The following is a 19,863-nucleotide window of genomic DNA, read 5'->3' on the forward strand; positions in this document are numbered from 1 at the left end:
CAGATGGTTTATTCTTTTATTTAGATTTTTAATTAGTTTTTAAGCTAATGAATGTGACTACATGATAATGCAAACAACAAACAATATGTAACAAGAGGATTTCTTACGTGCTGGACCTTATCATCAAAGTACATATCTTTAGTGTAGAGTATAAGTAAGCAAATCTGTATGCAGTAAGGGGCCCTTTGTAAGAGTACCAACCCAGGTGACCGAGTTCAATACTCAGACACAATCCCATGAGCAGTGGTTTTCAACCTTTTTGACTCCAAAGCCCACCATTGTCCACAAAAATATTCAAACGCCTGACACTCCTAGGCTTGGTTTCACAGACAGGGCAAGTTGCCTTCAGTTAAAACAGCTCAAACATGCATTTTAGTCTGGGACTAGGCTTAGCCTTGTCTTTGAAACCTGCTAAACTTTGCGCAAATTAAATTTCAGAACTCCAATTCCAGTTTAAGAGTTCCCATTCTTTTTAATCTATTAATTTGCATAACTTTTCAAATCATTTGTGATTTACTGGATCTAGAAAGTGTCTAGAAATCATGATTACAGTTTTTCTCAGTCGCTTTGGTGCATTTCTCACATCACTATTCACATTTGCACAACAGTTAATGCAGTTCTCAAAACAATTAGTACAAACTGCAAAACCTAGTTGATAACCTGCAAAAGCGTGTCACTTGCTCAAAATGGATAGGTCATTCCTCAAAAGCAAGTATTCGTGTCAATGAAAGTGTCAGTGTCATCAAGATGAAAAGTCCTGACACCATTGTTTATGAACAAGATAGTCAAATGGCTTTGTCATGTTTTCATTATGACAGTTTACTCGGTCAATGTTTTCCAATGCAAAAAAGTCAGATCTTGGTGACACTACCTGAAAATGCTCAAGACAGCACTATATACTATTTGCACAGCCATTTGAAAAATACAGTAAAGTTACACATTACTGTATATGTATGTTTGAATATGTTTTGAATATGTATGTTTCACATTTTTACTGCATATGCTCTTTGCAATTCTAATTTGTTCACAGCATTGTGCAAAAGAAAAATTACACCCTTATTTGCAACAAACATAAACTCCCTTTGGGTAGAGCTGTGCACAACTGTAAACAATATTGCAGTACATATGGCAAATCTTTACTGTAACACTACTGTACACTACAATACACTAAATGTGTGATGCAGTAAAGCTGTACGTCTAAATGTAAAATGTACAGTGACAAGTTCTTGTCCCACTGCAAACTTCATGTATGACACAATGACAGTAGTGCAGTGCAGATTGTTTAGTGCTGAATTCATGTCCATTTATACACACCTGTTCTCCTGACAAAATGTTTGAATAATTGAATTTACAGTGGTTCTCCCAACATTTGGCTGCATCCTTCAACCAGCCTCAGCCATTTTGAGGCTGTGATTGACAACATGATCCACAATTGTAGCCCTGATTTCATCAGGGATCTGCCTATTGGCCTTTTCTTCCTCTTCCCCTGTTTTGTCCCCTTCCCCTTCTTCCCCGCACCCTTACCCCTTTTCCATGAGGCTGACCTTCCACTTCTGTGTCACAGTATTGTAGAAATGGTACACACTATGTCCTGCTTGGTTCGTATATGCTTGTAAAATGGGGGTTTATGGGATTCACCTCTGACAGTGATTGTAGAGAAGTGGCTTATCATTGGTTGCAACTAATGCTTCACACAACCCTTCTCATCAGTGAAAGTTGAGATTCACTTGAGAGAAATTGTTCAATTTAGGAGACATTTTCAGGAAAAAAAGATTTTAAAAAAATGTGTAAAATTTGCTTGACAGATTTTGACAACTAGTTCAACATTTTTGTATGTAATGACTCAAGCAATGAAATGAGGACTATTAGTTTTATATGGAATGACTATTCAGCATTCACAAGTATAGTTAATTTTGACTGACATGACATAAGCAAATGATAATGTTATAAAACAGCAGAGAGTTGTATGAAAGCAATTGATGCATGTCCAAAAGCATTTGCAATTTGTTCGAAGGAATAAGAAACTGCTACTATGATGTGCACAAATGACTAAATGTTGTGGAGGTTGAACTAACTGTTGTGCAAATGTAAATAGTGATGTGAGAAATGCACCAAAGCGACTGAGAAAAACTGTAAAACAAAAATTTAGTTGTTTTAGATTGTTCAGTGTCCAAATGTACAATATAAGCATACTACTACTTTCTGAAACTATAATTTCATACTGTTCTCTTACCACAGGAGCCATTGGTAAGGTATCTCCAGTCCACACAAACACCAATCCTCTTGCACTCTGATGCTGCGTACTCCAGAGAGGAACAAGCACCAACACTGCTATTGAATGAACAGTAGTCAAACCGGCAGTTCTTCTCCACAGACGTAAAACTGATTCTTTCATTGCACTCCGCAAACACCCTGAGTAAAAGACAAAGATGTTAACACCACCAATTATATTCACAATTATATTCACAATGCAAAACTTTCAAGTTGTTTATCCTTTTATATGGAAAAAATTTATTTTTACTTCCGAAAACTGTTATGCTTACTCATGGTGAAGAAGGTCACATATTGGAGGATTGCAGGGGGGTTCGGTAGGGATTGAGGGTGTAGATTGAGGTGTAGATGTGGTAGGGACACAAGGAACATTGGTGGGTGAAGATCTGCAGTAGGGTTTCAGAGGGTCTTCTACGACCCAATCATATGCAGTCTTATCACAGCAGTTGTCATCTTCAACTACTCTATTTCTTCGTATGCACGACTGACCACCACATACACCTGCAAAGTCAAATGGAGTAAGAGTGCCCAAGGTTATCACAGCCATTACTATTCATCTATTTTTAGTTCTATAGTCTGTGATATCTGTCATAAGAATCATATTGTATCTCATATGTCAATTACTTTTAATTGTACGATCAAATGATTGTAATTACTTACCACACTGTCCTTGGGTGTTGTTTTGGAAGTGCTCTGTAGCCAGGTTGATTAAAAGATTGTTGAATTGCGAAAGAGCAACATAGGAACGGATAGGTTTGATGTAAATGTAGACCTGGCTATCACTGCTTTCAAACTTGAAGACCTGATTTTCATATGGTGGCTTTATAGTCTCCTGGTTCAAAGTAGACTAGAAAAAAAGAAAATCTGCTTATTTTTAAAGCTCAAGCAAGCTATCATCTCCAGTCATTCACAGAAATACAACTACTGGCAAAGAAATGGCAAAAATCCATTTAGTTGAATTGAGGATGTGTCAGTTAAAGAATAATGGCAAATTTGGTATTGATAATAAAAGGCTTATTGACCAGCTTAGGCTATACACAATTTGTGTAGACTACTGTTGAAGAAAGCTTAAAAATCATTATTAAAAAAAAAAAAAAAAAACTGTTGCAATTAGCAATTACAATTTCGGAACAATGGTTTCCAAACTTCCAATGGCAAATCATCTTGTATTAAAAATGAGTTTTCATGAGGACTGGCTATATCAGTTTAAGTTACTTTGTGGAATTATTTTAAAATCTTCACTTTGCTTTTTTTTTTTAACAGTCCTTGTCATGTTCTTGGCTAGCATAAGGATCACACTTTATACCTAGAGTCAATTGTATGGCTCTGGGAGACTAATTCATTAGGGCCCGGTTTCACAAACAGTGCTTAAGCTAAGCTAGGATTAAGCCTTATTTCAATTAGGGTATTTAAGTAGTTTTTATGAACATACCCAAGAGAAAAACATTACTGTTGTGCATCTTGAGACAAAACAATGGCTCTGGCATATTTTAAGATATGTCACTGCAAGTTGCTTTCAGTTAAAACAGCTTAAACATGCATTTTAGTCTAAGACTAGCCTTGTCTGTGAAACCAGGGGTATAACATTAGCATTTATTATTAATTATTATTATTATTATTATTATTATTATTACGAACCTACCTCCACTGTATACTCCTCTGTTACCATAAGTGTGACAATGTCATTCCAGTACTTCAATGTGATGCCTCTAGAACAGGAATTATCAATGTCCGGCACACAGTAGTAGTTGTCTACAGTAATGCTTAATCTGTGTTGCTGTACTTGCTCCTCCACTAGAGTGTAGGTGCAGTTGTCCATAAAGTCAAAAGCAATGCCCTGGAAGGAAATGTAGTGAGGGTCTCCATAAATTTGACACTGACCTGGAAAAAGGAAACAAGAAAAATAAAATTACGATTGGTAAAGTTTGTAAAAGTCACTTTTTTCTATTAGCTGTACAAATAGATAGCCCCACCACTAACTAATCCAACTGGTTGAGTCAATGTTTACATGCCAGGTTATTTTACTTACAGTCACACTTCCAGCTCTCACAGCAAGTCTCTTCATCTTTGACCAAAGACATCTTATCTCTAGGGCAATCCATCTTGATTTTGGGTGTTGGGCAGGTTATGGATTTTACCTCAATCACTCCAGCCTTACATACTTTATCAGCACAATCCTCTCTCCAAGTTTCTCCACATGACCAGCTTTGATTTCGCATCACATCTTTGCACTCGCACACTGATTCAAAAAATACATAAAAAAATAAGATAACCCTTTAATCAATGAATTATACAGTGAAATTTTTACCGTGAACATAGTGTAATTCACGTGGATTTTAAATCTGAGAAATAGTTCCATATGTTTAAGCAGTAGTACCTGGAGTTGAGTGTTCAGTGGTAGGTATTGTAGTACTGAATTGAGGCATCACTGTTGAAGGGGTCATCGTTAAAGGAGTCATCATTGAAGAAGTCATTGTTGAAGGAGTCATTGTTGTCGGATTTATAGTAGTAACACGCACTTGATGTGAAGTTGGAATGGTGACAGTAGTGCCAGTAACTATAAAAAAATCTAGTAAAAATGAGAGAAAAAAAACTTTTAACATTTTTAATGCATTCTGGTTTTGTCACATTATTATCACATTACTGGCTTTAGATTAAAATACTATTATTTAAATTTTAATCAAGTACAAGTCAAGTGTATATTTGTAGTAGGTTCCACACCTGTTGTGGACACCGTTGACACTGGAGTGGAATATTTTACTGAGGTTGTAGCTTCAGTTGTTGGCTGAGTTGTGTTTGCGTGTTCTGTTGGCATTGTGGGTGGTTGAGTTGTGCTCTCACGCGTTAGTCGGTGTGTTGTGGTTTTATATTCTGTTGTGCTCTCAGTTGTTAGTAGTTGTGTTGTGGTTGGGTACTCTGTTGGTAGTAGTGTTTGGGTTGTGACTTCTATTGAAGTTCTGCTCTCGGATGTTGGTAGTTGTGTTGTGGTTGTGTACTCTGTTGTGCTTTGTGAAGTTGATGACTGTGTTGATGTTTCTTCCACTGGAGTTGTATATACTTCTGTTGTGTGCTCAGTTGTATATTTGGTTGTGCTCTCAGTTGTTGGTGGTTGTGTTGTGGTTGTTTCTTCCTTTGCAGTTGTATATGCTTCTGTTGTGCTCTCAGTTGTTGGTGGTTGTGTTGTGGTTCTATATTCGGTTGTGCTCTTAGTTGTTGGTGGTCGTGTTGTGGTTGTTTCTTCCACTGGAGTTGTATATGCTTCTGTTGTTGGTTGTTGTGTTGTGTATTCTGTTGTGCTTTGTGAAGTTGATGACTGTGTTGTTGTTTCTTCCACTGTAGTTGTATATACTTCTGTTATGTGCTCAGTTGTTGATTTCCGTTTTGTGGTTGTATATTTGGTTGTGCTCTCAGTTGTTGGTGGTTGTGTTGTGGTTGTTTCTTCCTCTGGAGTTGTATATACTTCTGTTGTGTGCTCAGATTGCTGTTTTGTGGTTCTATATTCGGTTGTGCTCTCAGTTGTTGGTGGTTGTGTTGTGGTTGTTTCTTCCTCTGGAGTTGTATATACTTCTGTTGTGTGCTCAGTTGTTGGTAGTTGTGTTGTGTATTCTAGTGTGCTCTGTGAAGTCGGTGGCTGTGTTATTGTTGTTGTTTCTTCCTCTGGAGTTGTATATGCTTCTGTTGTGCGCTCAGTTTTGATTGTTTTGTGGTTGTATATTCAGTTGTGGTCTCAGTTATCGGCGGGTGTGTTGTGGTTGTTTCTTCCTCTGGAGTTGTATATTCAGTTGTGCTCTCAGTTGTTGGTGGTTGTGTTATGGTTGTTTCTTCCTCTGGAGTTGTATATACTTCTGTTGTGTGCTCAGTTGTTGGTAGTTGTGTTGTGTATTCTAGTGTGCTCTGTGAAGTCGGTGGCTGTGGTGTTGTTGTTGTTGTTTCTTCCCCTGGAGTTGTATATGCTTCTGTTGTGTGCTCAGTTGTTGATTGTTGTTTTGTGGTTCTATATTCGGTTGTGCTCTCAGTTGTTGGTGGTTGTGTTGTGGTTGTTTCTTCCTCTGGAGTTGTATATGCTTCTGTTGTGCGCTCAGTTGTTGATTGTTGTTTTGTGGTTCTATATTCGGTTGTGCTCTCAGTTGTCGGTGGGTGTGTTGTGGTTGTTTCTTCCTCTGGAGTTGTATATTCGGTTGTGCTCTCAGTTGTTGGTGGTTGTGTTGTGGTTGTTTCTTCCTCTGGAGTTGTATTAGATTCTGTTGTGCTCTCAGTTGTTGGCAGTTGTGTTCTGTATTCAGTGGTGCTCTCTGAAGTTGGTGGTTGTGATGTTGTTGTGATTTTCACTGGAGTTGTATATGATTCTGATGTGATCTCAGTTGTTGGTAGTTGTGTTGTGTATCCTGTTGTGCTCTGTGAAGTTGGGGGCTGTGTTGTTGTTTCTTCCCTTGATGTTGTATATGATTCTGTTGTGCTCTCTTTTGTCGATCGATATGGTGTGGTTGTTTTTTCTACTGGAGTTGTATGTGGTTCTGATGTGCTCTGAGTTGTTGATGGTTGTGTTGTAGTTGTTTCTTTAATTGGAGTTGTGTATGATTCTGTTGTCTTCTCAGTTGTTGATGTTTGCGTTGGGTATTTTGTTGTTCTCGCAGTTGTTGGTGATTGTGTTGTATATTTTGTTGTGCTCTGAGTTGTTGGTGGTTGTGTTGTGGTAGTGTGGGTCACTGCAGTTGTAGGTGGCTGAGCTGTTGATGTGTAATAAATTGTAGTCGTAGTTGTAGTTGTAGTCGTTGGAATGCAGACGATTTGTCCATCAAAGCATTTACTAAGGAAATAGAATATAAACTTTATGAATGTGAACAGTATGTGTATATAGTTCTTTAAACCTTTTATCTAAAATGGTCCATCAAGAATTACAACAAGAGTCTACAAAATGGCTTACCAGCATTTATAGGGAGTGCATATTTCATCAGGAGGTGACAACACTCTGTTCATGATGTTACAAGTGCAGTTGTCCAAAGTGGTGCATTTACCAATGTTTTCATCATAATATGGGGTCTCCTCAGGGCATCTTGGATAACAACCTGAAAGATTCATGCAGTGCTTTATGAAAAACCAAAGACATTCAGGACATTTAATTTGTTTTCATATTTCTAATTCCTAGTAGTACTGATGCATTGCTGCAGTTCAACAGCGAGATCAAGAAGCAGGAACAGGAAGGAAAAAAATACCTTCAAGTTTTCCTGTAAAGTGTTTATTAGTGCCACAGGTCTTAACCTGGCCACAGGGATCGTAATGCCAGGTGCTTTGGCCCACGTCATTGTAATAATCACAATACACAGCTGTGGAGATAAACAAACACTGTAATCACCTGACCAACTCAATAATAACCTAGGTATGCCTTTACCAGGAAATGCACATTCTGGGAAATTCTTAATTGTTTCCAAAGTACAATCCAAGAATTACAAAAGAATACAATACATACGACACAAATCTGGGGATCTCCAGTTGATGCAGACGTCCTTTGCACTGCATGCCTCTGCGTAAGCTGAGACAGCAGTACAGAAACCGAGAAACTTTCCCTCAAACTCACAAGAACAGGACTCCAAAACACAGGCCTGGTAATAAGGCTCTGGATCAACCTTGCAGTCGTAAGAATTCAACAATTATTGGTTTGATTGTGTACCAGAACCAACTTCCAAACCAAGAAACAGTTTGATGAACTTGAACATAAAGTTTGGAATTGGTTGATATAGAAACAGTGATTTGTTGTTGATGAACCAATATTAACTACAAGCAACCAAACATAAGAAACAACATTATTTATTTGTCTAACTTCACCGCAAGGTACCTTCAGATGGCAATCTTTAAAGGTGTCCGATCTAAGGATCATACATCGCCGCTGAGCCCAGGCTGCACAGTAGGAGTGACGTTCACAGGGAAATATTTCATGGGTCACATCAGAGCATGGCGGAGCTGCTGTCTTCCAACTATTCCCAAAGTCCAGAACACTGAAAACTTCTGAGGAGCTGCTTGTCAGAAGGTCATTTGTCACCTTTCCATCAAAGTTCCCACAGAGTCCTAACACTTGACCCTAATGTTCCACAGTTAAAAGAGAATATTACATGTTTTTACCACTCAGTAGCAGATGTTTCAGGATCAATATCCCAGTAACACTTTAGAATAATGGTCCATCATTAATAGGTAACTATGAAGGAAGTAATGCAGGACAAATTAGTAGTACTACATTAACATTTCAGATACTACTATTAACTAATATGGAAATAAGATTAAATAATCACTAAGTAATATCAAATTTAGAACTGAGATAGTTCCTTATTAGGTAATCAATAATTAATGAGGTTGGCCTCATTTAGAACTAATAACTATGACCAATTATAAAGAATTACTAATTAATTACTAATCACAGCATTAACGCGTCTGAGATGTGAGCAATTTTTCTCTCAACGTGTTAATAAAATGCATCACTAATTACTCAAATGTTACCTAGTCACTCTTCAAGAGCTACTAGTGATCTGGGCCATTATTTTAAAGTGAAAAAAAGTTTTTTCCCTTTAATTGTCCAGATCACTAGTATTTCCTCTAGGTAGGAAACACTTGAGTAATTAGTGATGACTTTTATGACTATATTAAGAGTAGAAACAATGACTGATTAATTACGTCTCAGACACACAAGAAAGTTGATTATATTAAAATGATTGATTACTTAATAAGAAACTGTTATGTGATGGTTGTGTATATAAGGCGCACAATGAAGGAGAATCAAAATAAACAGTCTTTAATGACAAGGAGATTTTGGAGAAATACAACACATCTGTCAAATAAGAACGGACAAATGGTACGTTCAAGTCATGTTGGAAAGATCGTATTTACAAGTTAAACACACATGAACGTTGCCACAATGTCGTAATTACGAGTGGGAAGCGCCGGGATTTTCTTTAAGCCCCAATCTTTTCGAGTTGGGGGCATATCAGTTAAAAACATGGTGGAATACCATAATATTTATATGTATTTATATGTATATGGTATTAAGCAGTATTTAGCAATGCCATACAAATATGGTATGTAGCAGTGACATTGTCTGGATTTTCTATTAACAATGAAGCTAATTTCCTGCACTAAATATGATAGCAAAACAATTTAATACATGTAACAAAATTTACAGTGGCTTCATGAATTAATTAAAAACATAAATAAGCAAAACACAACTGATGCACATTTTTTAGAGTTAAAAACCTTGGTGTATTTTTGTGTAATTAATTAAGAGAAGGTACACGGCCATCTTACTCCTACGAAAGTGACTTGAACACACCTACCGTCGTAAACATGACTTAACACTTAGTAAATACTAAATTACTAAATACTAAATAGTAAATTGAATGCACCAAATAACTAAGAAGAACTCTGGGCTTAAATAACAAAGAGAACTAATGAGATAAATAACTGAACAGGTGAATGTAATGATGAATCAGGCATAGGGAAGACAAAACCTAAACACAATGAAAACTACAACAAAACAGAGCACATTACATGAACAATCTTAGCCCTAAATTTGCTTGTTCCATATTGTTTCCATATTAGTTAACAGTAGTAGATTAACTATTTGTTTGTCCTGCATTACATCCTGTATAGTTACTTATTAATGACGGACAATTATTCTAAAGTGTTACCAATATCCCTTGTTTTACCTGCACTAACATTCTTATCAAACTATTATACTCCTAAACATATCCCTAAAAGTTAGTCACCGTGATTTTGCCAAAACAGACATGTTCCTAGATCAATATATTTTGTTGACCATGGAACATTTCTGTCTGAACTCTTAACCATACCCATGAATTATCCCTAAAATCAGAGGAAAATTTTGAAGCACCTATCCCTGGTTGTAAGCCTAAACTTATAGAGATTCAGATCTGATTTGTTGATTGGAATGTTGTTCCAGCATCAACAACGATGTTGATCCAGGAACACGCTGAACTTGATGAAATCATGTTCACCACCTAAAATCAGAGAGATATGATAGGTTCCTAAGAATGTTGTTCAAGTTCCAACCCCAGGACAAGTTCAACTTAAACTGACTGGTTGAGAGCATGTTTAATCCAGGGTCAACAAAGATGTTAATTCAGGAACTCCAGGAAGTTCCAGTCCTATGCTTTAACTGTTTTTTTTTGGTTTGTTTTTTTTGGTTTTTGCCTTTTTTGCTAACATTCGCCATTTATAGTCACCACTCTCCAGAATCTCAAAAAAAGAATCTTCACTCTCCAGAATCCAGAATCTTTTTTCTTGTAAAAAAAGCACCCCTGATTAGGTCACAATGTGAGGATTGAATATGAAACTTACTCTCCACTGAGGCTCTAGTTGGATGGTGACCCTGGTGTGTTTGTCCCAGATTACAGTGATGCCCAGTCTGGGAGCTATAATGATGATGTAGAGGCCCACAGTCTGGATGGAATAAAGAGGCTCTGCCAGCAATGCTTCCCCCACCTGTCTTTCAGTTACCTTCATATCGCTCAACATCAGAGTCACTACACCCTGTCAAACATTGAGAAACCACAATTCCATCATTATGCATTAGAATGATACAATGAAATATTGACAACAACAACAATTTATATTCACAAAAGATCATCTACCAGGAGCTCCACTGAGATGGCGCGGGAACACGTCAAAGACTCATCACAGCAAGGAACACTCTCAGTTTTAATTGCAAACTGTTCACTTGAACCTGCGTCCTTTTACAAGAAATATTAGAGGTTAAAAAATGTTTGGCATTTGTTGAGTGCTACATCTGAGAATTTTATTAGTATGCTGTAAAAAAACAAATTAAAAGTCAGGCTCTGTTTAATCAGTTGTGCATGGGTTGTTCTTTATTAATATTTGTCTGTCATTGTTTCTGTTTATTGATTTAGTAGCTGTTTGACAGAAGCAACTTCTACCAACATTAACCCTCTGGTCCTCTTCATAGGGGTCACGCTTGGCTCCTTCGCAGTCAAAAGTGACTGAAGCCTTGAAATGTAAAATGTAACTTTTTTTCCACAAAAACCAATGTAATAGATTTTTGTTCAATAATATTTTTGATTATAATTTAGAATTTTGTGTGTGTATAAATATATATATATATATATATATATATATATATATATATATATATATATATATATATATTTGCAATTTTAACCAACGCTCCGGGACGTGTGAGGAGTTGCCTGTCAATTGCGTCTTACCCGCATTACCCTCGGTTTCCGGTTTTATTTTGTAGAAACCATGGAAACACCAAAGACGCTTTAATATATTACGTTTTAATAGACAATGGAACAGCTGTTATATATATATTTATAGACAGAAATCTAATTATTGTTATATAGCTTGCTCAACATGTTTAGTCTTATTGTTTAAATCTAATTTTCTTGATTTTTTCGAGTACCAAGCTTTACCATGCCTCAGAGAAAAACACTATTTTGTGAAGTAGCTAACATAGCATAATCAGATGCAGCTTTATTTTTAGTAACAGTAATACAGCATTTTCTCCATCATATGATACGTTTTAAAATTAATTACAAGCCATTTATCAACACAAGCTATCAAGCATTTATTATTATATTCTTAAAAATCGATCTAGTTTACTACAGTGTGCAACAAGTGTCACCGAGCGAACGCACAGAGTAACATCATTTTCAACACACTCAAATGTATCTAATATGATAAACAGAGCTGCGTTACCTCATACTCATGACTGGAAAAGCGGAAGCGGCGCCGGAGACTGTGGCATAATAAAAGTTCCACTGCTTGTGAGGTGTGTGTTGCGCAATCGCTCTAGTGGCCTTGCTCAGCTCCCACAACACTCGGTCCTGCTCTACTTCATACTACAGTAACATTAATAATTGCATCCATGAACAGGATTTGTTCCCGAGTCCTATCCCAATTCTTTTCCACCGACCATTGAGATGAAGACCACATGTCCCAAGATTCCATGCTTAAACTTGCCGTCATCAAGCTACGCCTTTGTTTTGAATAGACCACTAGCGCACAGAAAATATTACATAGTGCACCTTTAAAGCAGTATTCCATGTTAAAATAGAGACAAGGCATTTAAAATCCAATTTTTGAAGGTAGATTAGTGCCATCTTGGGAGTAAAAAAAGAAAAGCTTATGTAATGCCATGGTGTAACCACTAAATACCTATAGTTCTATATGAGGTGGCTTATAAATTCTCTAGTGTTCTCTACTAATTCTCTACTTATTTTTATTAAGTTGTGGGTTTGGATTTATACTTAGAGATTCTCTACTTTTTGTCAAGTTTTAGATTTTTGTTTGTTTGTTTATTTGTTTGCAATGTTGATTTGAAGTGTCAGTTTTTGCATTAATTTTACTACAGTCAAACCTGAACACAGAAGAGGACATTTTGCTACACCTAACATCAAAATTCAATAAAAATGTAACAAAAATGAATAGGTCTGCTTTATCACATTTAATCAATCTTGGTCTGACCTGATTTCAACCTCTTTATTTGAGTCTTTTGGCTTAATTTTACCGTATTGTTACAGCCATACCAGTTCATTTGTGTGTATATAATAGTGTGTTGTGTGTGTAAGTGAGTGTGTGTGTCTGTTTTGTAGTCTTGTGTAACCTCTTCATTGCGGTTTGTTTTACACTGCATTGTGGCTGAATTATTAATTTTTATTTCACACATTTACAAAAACTTGCTCTATGTTATGGTCACACTAGTTCATATATATGTGTGGGGGAGGGGTGGGGGTGGATGTGTCTATTTTGCACTCTTGACATTTTTTGATGTGCACTTTTTTTCTGTACAGTGGCTGATTTGTAGTGTGCACCACCAAAAGATTAGTTTTCTTATTTTTTTGTATTTCCCATTCATTTTCTACATTGGTCATTTTTGCCTGCGAAGGAGCCATTTTTTTTCCCGCCCACTTAACATAGCCAAATCATGTTAATGATTTTTTATGTGTTCACATAGCTAATACAACAAAAGTCACCAAGTGTCACCCCATTCCGATGAAGCAAAAAAAAAAAAAATTACAATTTCAAAACGTAAAATTTTTCTGTCATTTTTGACCAAAGAGGCCCAGATGGTTAATATTATTCTTACTGTCTGTATTATGGATCGAACTCCAAAGTCACCCCAAATGGGTAATTTATTACATAGCAAATACTCACCTTCACTAGGGTGTACTGACAGTGGCCATCGAATTTGTACCATTTGGAGTCAAAAGTGTGGTATTGCCCATTCCCGAAAACCTCACATACTCCTGAACATGCCTCATCAACACAAGACCACTCACCACCTCTACATGTGCTGTGAGACACAAAATCACATCATTCAAATCCATTGGTCAGGCTTTCAGTGAACCCATGCTACAAATATATATATATATATATATATATATATATATATATATATATATATATTTTTTTTTTTTTTTTTTTTTTTTTTTTTTTTTTTTTTTTTTTTTACTTTGATTTCATTTTATTGGCCAGGATATCTCAAAGGAAACAATCTTAAAGCTTTTAAATCTACTTTTTTGTACCACAAAAGCAAAACCATATGGGTTTGGAACAAGTATTACTTTTAAATATGTGAACCAAGGTCAGGGCTAGAAGACAAGGCTCTTACCATATTTTACAGTTTGTCTCCACACTCTGCCCAGTTTCATACACCCTCCCACTGAATTCACAGGTGCAGTTTTCATGAGTCACACAACCACCGTTGTGATCTTCAAAAAGCCCCCCCGGACAATAACAGCCACTGACACAGCTACTGTCATCAGTCTGTGAATATACATCAGCAATTTCACTCAGACTCTTGCAGAAAATTAACACGTTAATACTTGCATATGGTAAGATGTCATAATGTCAAAATTTTGAAAAATTCTCACTGTGGGTTTGGTCAAGCTTTCACATGTCCTATGGGCCGTGTTCACGGGTATTTGTAAACAATCCACACAAATCTTTCCCACTGTGCAATCTAGAAAAAACAGGCATAGAACTTCATAGAAATCTTTGGTAATGAATCTTGGAATTTGCCAATTTCAATGGTTTGCATGATTAGTCAGTTATATTAATTGAAAATTCAAGGGTGGAATTCACTAAGAAAGTAAATCTTATTAATCAGACACCTGCTTAGAAATGCTTAAAAGTGTGTCCATTTTTTTTTTTTTTTATGCCGGGTTATTTTAACATCACTTGAATTGCACAAGGAATAACAATACAGAGTTAACTGCAGGTAAATAGAGCAGTTTTTTTGTGAATGAGGCACATTTTGAAACGTTTTGCAGGGGTTTTTTGCGCTGAAAAGAATCACAGTGACTTAAAGGTACACTACAGAGGATTTCTTATTAAATTTCTCATTATAAATTAATAACTAAGTCTTTATGAAAAAAATCTGGAATCCCGCAGTACCTCTTCAATTTAAATACACATACTTTGTGTATAATATTATTTGCCAAATGTAAAAACTTGGGAAAAAAATAACTTACTGCAAATTTTGGGACAATGAAGTTGTCCATTTTCACACAAGCTGTAATAAAAGACAAACATTGTATATACAGATTCAGCTAAAAATTGTACTCAACATACACATTATTTTAACCTTGTTGTTATTTTATCCTTACCACTGGCGTCCACCAATAACTACTGGACCTGGAGGTGTGACGCCTCCTGGGTGGTAACAGCTGCACAGTGAGCGAGGACTGCAGGTCAGTTGATTGCTCAGGTGAGAGTCTGACGTGCATCCACACCCCTCCACAGGGTCGTCCACCACCTCACAGGTGGCATCAGGGCCCGAGAGGGAACGGCAGGTATGGTTACATGCCAAAATGGCATAAGCAAACCTCAGGTTGCCCATGCACGAAGGAACTGAAAACCACAAAGATAATTTGTGGAATGAGTACTTAGCCATACATAGATGCACAGACATAATAATAAAAAAAGTTTTCACCTGGTGAGGTGACCATAGCAACTGGTGTTTGAGCACTTTTTTGTTATCATTACTTACAGCAGGTACATCAACAAAACACGAAGTGTACATAACACAAAAATGTATGTAATGGAGGGAGGAGCTAGGGTGGAGTCATGAGCCCGACTGACTGAGGTGATGCTGCGAGAGGTGGAAACCCAGGCAGAGTCCAAATAACAGAAAGACAGGGCAACAACGGAGGACCAGAAGGTCAAGGTGGAGCTGCGGTGATGACTGGCCAAGGTGCCGGAGGACTGAGGCAGAGCCCAACAAGGTGTAACCAAAGGCCCGGAAGTCTGTGGTGGAGGCACAGCGACGACTGACCAAGGTGGAACTGGAGGGAGAGGGAGCCCAGTGGAGCTATAAGGACAAAGGTCCTAGGTGGAGCCAAGGAAGCGAGGAGCCAAGGTGGAGCCAACTAATTGATGAGTCGAGGTACAGTAATAGGCTCAGAGGCCTGAGAGGGAGCCATGGGATCAACACACCAAGGCTGAGCTGGGACCAGGAGGTCCAAGGCATTGCAGAGTCCGCAGGGAAGAAGCCAGAAGGATCTGGATGGGACCAGCTGGGCTGACCCAGAGGAACTGGAAGGAGTAGGAGGAGGAGGAGGGAATGGGAGGCTGGGCAGGAACAACAGAGACGAAGAGACTTGGAAGCTCTGCGGAACCGGCAGAGACAAGGAGAATTGGAAGTTGGGCTGACCAGCGGAGACGAGGAGATGAGGATGGTGGGTAGGACCAACAGAGGAGGAAGGACTTGGGAACAGGAGGAGATCAGGGAGTTGATAATTACAGGCTAGGGAGAACAGATCTCTGAGGCCAGAGGATGGCAAGAATCATCCAGCTCATTATATTAATCCTTGGGGCCTGGCACAGCACAACCTTAGAGGCAGGAGTATGGGCAGGGCTCCACTTCATGCCGATGAACTCCACTATCACACCCTTAGCGACAGACGTAGAGGCTCACACACCTGGTCTGATTCCGTGATGGGCTCGGACTTTGGGACAAAACTGGCCTCTGCCGTTTGCTCTGGTTTTGTGGCATGCCTGGGCACTGAGTCTACGGTAGGCTCTGGAAGTGCAGAAGTGGACTGTGGAGGCTCTAGGGAGGCTGGATTGATGGGAGTAGGGTCTTCCATTTCACCCAAAGTAAATAAAGACCAACTCAACCACAGAGCATAATCAACAAACTGTGGCATGGTTCATTTGGTCTCCACATACTGTAGTCTTTCAATGGTTAGGCATTTTGCTGAAGGGTGAGTAGCTAGTCCTCAGGGTGGATTCTGACTGCTGCTAGATCCATAAGTCCATTCTTCTGTCACAGTCAGGTTGCAGCAAAGGAGAGTTTTAAGACAGGATTTGCAGCAGTCAGGTTTATTAACAACATAATCAGAACAACAATCATGCAAGAGCAGAAGGGAACAGGAGTAATGCAAGAGAATAGCAACCAACATAACATAGATGAGAATAGACCAAGAACAACTGAAAATGAGCACTATATAAAGAGGGACAAACTAGAAATTAAGCTAAATAACTGACAATGCACAGGTGTGACACATGAGGGAAAATAAAAAACCATGACAACTAAGTAACGGGCGCAAATCACAAAAAAAAGGGAAACACTGATGAAATCTGACATTTTTCCACTTTCACTTTAGTTTAATTTTTAAATAAATTTATTTAGTTTTATTTTTAACTTTACTTATTTTTAATGCCAAAGTCACCATGCTGTTAAATGTATTTGTTTTATGCTGTTAAATGTCATGTGCTTTAAGGGTGCTTCAAAAGGTCTCAAATATAATAATATGAAAAAAATAATCTACATTTAAAAACATTTTGGGGTCTTTTGGAGCTATGAAATTTTGTTTTAGTTTTGACTGTTTCAGAACTGTTTCAGATATGTTTCTAATTAAAACCCAATTAAAAACTGGTGCCAAATTTACAAACTCATATTCACTTTTTCAAGATGTTTGGGGGGAAAGGGTTAAAAAAAAAAAAAAAAAAACATTTAAATATTGTTTAAATGATGTTTAAAATCTTGCTGAAAATAATAACTCTTTGTGACATGAAAACCTAAATACCTTTGACAACAACAAACTCTGAATGTCACTGTATAATTTTCACACTGAATAAAAGCTTGTCACTCACTGCAGTTTGTTTCTGATCTCCAGTCCTTAACAGTGATCCCTTGAGTTGCACAGGCTTTTGCATAGTTTCCAAAGGAGACACACAAACATTCCTGTAATGCAGCTGAGCACTGACATGTTCTCTTTACACAAGCCTGAGAAGAATCAATCACAGATTAATGGCAAGAAAACAACCATGAATTTCAAAAGCATCAAATGTGTTTATGGAAAAAAAAGTATATCTGTACCTCAACAAATGGCGAAACAGGTACATAATCATGACACACGGCAAACACTCCTTCTGGATCTTTCAGTTGGTCACAGTTCTCCTCAGCAAATATTTCTGCAAATGGAATGAATATAAGTGGTCATCTTCGAAAATAACTGTAATATGGTTAAGCAGTTAGGCTAAAAGATCCTTACCATTGTCAGTGTTGATGCATCCAGTAATTGGGGTACAACTGCCCATTGACCAGGACTGGGCAAAAAGCTGAATTGAACTTTCTATGATCCCACTAAAAGTGGTGAAGTCATCACTTGTGTCATTATTAAAAGTTCCACAGAGACCTATAAAACAAATTTTTTTTATAATAACATACGAATTTGTTTGACCCTATATTTTTCTGAAATTCTGCATGTTCCTTGAGATTGGCTTGTATGAATATAGCTTATTCAAACCTTTGGTATTTTCGGTTGATGGCAAATTCAAATATATTTGAATTTCTGGAGAGACCTGAACTTGCATTTTCAGGCCAAATGAAGTCTGAACTTGAATGAACATTGAAGACTGCCAAAAGACTGTGGTTGACTCTGAAACAAAACACAATTAACATATACTGTATAAAGGAGAAAGCAATTTTGCAAAGCTAATGTGAATATTGCAAACTTTGTCAAACAAATATGAATATTATTACAAACTTATAAAGCTAATACATCAAATTCCAAAAGTGCCTACCAGTCTGTGACAGATCACTGATTTCTATATTGTTCATTTGTATGCTGTTTGCAGAGAAGGTATATCTTTCCTGGAATGAAAATAGCATTAGTCAGTTTATAAGAGCAGTGACACTGATATCACGATTTGGAATTTAATTATAAAGAATTTTTTTTTTTTTTTTTTTTCCCAATATGTCATCATGCAATTATGAAAATATGTAACTATAGCTCACCCTAGTGCTACCCTACTGCAGTGTTGAAATGCAAATACAATCTCATTATATTAATAATTATTTTGTTAAAATTAAATAAAAGCATCTGTCATTATAGCATTCTCTTAAAATGGTAGCCTATATGTAGTCTGTCAGGTAGCCTAAATATCTAATATGATTCATAGAACAAATATGGTTACTCTTTTAAAAGTTTCATCAAGTAAAATGTTGAGAATGGTGTAATACTCTTATTTTGTTGAATAAGTGTTTTAAATCCAACCCGATCTCACGGCAGTTCGTATCTATTTTACGAGGTGGCTAATTCGAACAAATTCATATGACCTCACTCGTACGAATTCATACGTTTTTTGCTAAATCGTACGTATTTTACGAGTTGACAAATTCATATGAATTCATACCAATGACCTACGCCAAACCCCGCCCCTAAACCTACCCGTCACTGGGGTTTAGACAAGATCACATGAATTTGTATGAGTGAGGTCGTACGAATTCATACAAATTAGCCACCTCGTAAAATACGTACAAATTAGTCGTGAGATAGCGTTGTTTAAATCATATTATATGTATAGTAGCCAACCTAAGGTACATACATGTTCAAATGCTAAAAGTTCAATTTAAAGCAATATAATGGCTGTTGAGTTTATACCGTCATTTTAAATTGTATTATATTATATTGTATTATATTAAATTGTTAAGTATTCAGTTTTAATGACCTCATACTAATTGCAAGACAACACAGAACATTTGAACTTTAAAAAAAAAAAAAAAAATCACAGTCACAATACAGAATCAAATTAAAAACAAAAAGCTGATCAAAAGTGGCAAACTTTCCAGTTACAGCATATAAAAATTTTCCCTTATACACATGCTACATTTTCTCCTAAAATCTTTGTACATTTGTCAACAACATACACATACATAGAAAATTAATGTAAAGGTTGTGAAAATGAAAAGAAAAAAAAAAAAAAAGGAATATAGATAAGGAAAACAGACAAACCTGGTTGATATTAAGATATGCCTTTTCTATGACAACAGCTTGCCCAGAATACTGAATGTTCAATGTCCAGTTAAGCCCCTGTGTGACATACCAAATAGCACACATCTTAATATCAGTAAATCTCAAAATATCACATTTTAATAAAAACTTTTCATTTTGGTTACCCTTGCAGCCACAAATGTGCATCTGTCTAGTAGAGAATACTGTTTGCCATCAAATGTAGAGATGAATTGGCCCTCAATAATACACTTGGCTGGGCATATGTTTGCAGAACATGCCCATTTGCCTCTGATGCAGGTACTGAGGGGATAAAAACAACAAA

General features: G+C 37.0%; 1 protein-coding gene across 1 annotated transcript in view; it reads right to left on the reverse strand.

Annotated features, from left to right (window-relative positions):
• The window catches only part of LOC125244789 (mucin-2-like), a 33,742-nt gene that overhangs the window by 5,846 nt on the left and 8,033 nt on the right, over nucleotides 1-19,863 (reverse strand). The window contains 26 exon segments of the mRNA XM_048155043.1: nucleotides 2,234-2,412; nucleotides 2,544-2,772; nucleotides 2,932-3,118; nucleotides 3,914-4,152; nucleotides 4,301-4,510; nucleotides 4,649-4,840; nucleotides 4,993-5,910; nucleotides 5,913-7,078; nucleotides 7,196-7,337; nucleotides 7,485-7,595; nucleotides 7,739-7,895; nucleotides 8,105-8,347; nucleotides 10,615-10,806; nucleotides 10,908-11,006; nucleotides 13,453-13,591; nucleotides 13,910-14,064; nucleotides 14,172-14,260; nucleotides 14,772-14,812; nucleotides 14,907-15,150; nucleotides 17,398-17,530; nucleotides 17,624-17,718; nucleotides 17,799-17,942; nucleotides 18,054-18,185; nucleotides 18,331-18,400; nucleotides 19,542-19,619; nucleotides 19,706-19,841. Of these exon segments, the coding sequence (XP_048011000.1) occupies nucleotides 2,234-2,412; nucleotides 2,544-2,772; nucleotides 2,932-3,118; nucleotides 3,914-4,152; nucleotides 4,301-4,510; nucleotides 4,649-4,840; nucleotides 4,993-5,910; nucleotides 5,913-7,078; nucleotides 7,196-7,337; nucleotides 7,485-7,595; nucleotides 7,739-7,895; nucleotides 8,105-8,347; nucleotides 10,615-10,806; nucleotides 10,908-11,006; nucleotides 13,453-13,591; nucleotides 13,910-14,064; nucleotides 14,172-14,260; nucleotides 14,772-14,812; nucleotides 14,907-15,150; nucleotides 17,398-17,530; nucleotides 17,624-17,718; nucleotides 17,799-17,942; nucleotides 18,054-18,185; nucleotides 18,331-18,400; nucleotides 19,542-19,619; nucleotides 19,706-19,841 (5,720 nt within the window).

Source organism: Megalobrama amblycephala, linkage group LG14 (genome assembly GCF_018812025.1).
Source record: "Megalobrama amblycephala isolate DHTTF-2021 linkage group LG14, ASM1881202v1, whole genome shotgun sequence".
Lineage (NCBI taxonomy): Eukaryota > Metazoa > Chordata > Actinopteri > Cypriniformes > Xenocyprididae > Megalobrama > Megalobrama amblycephala.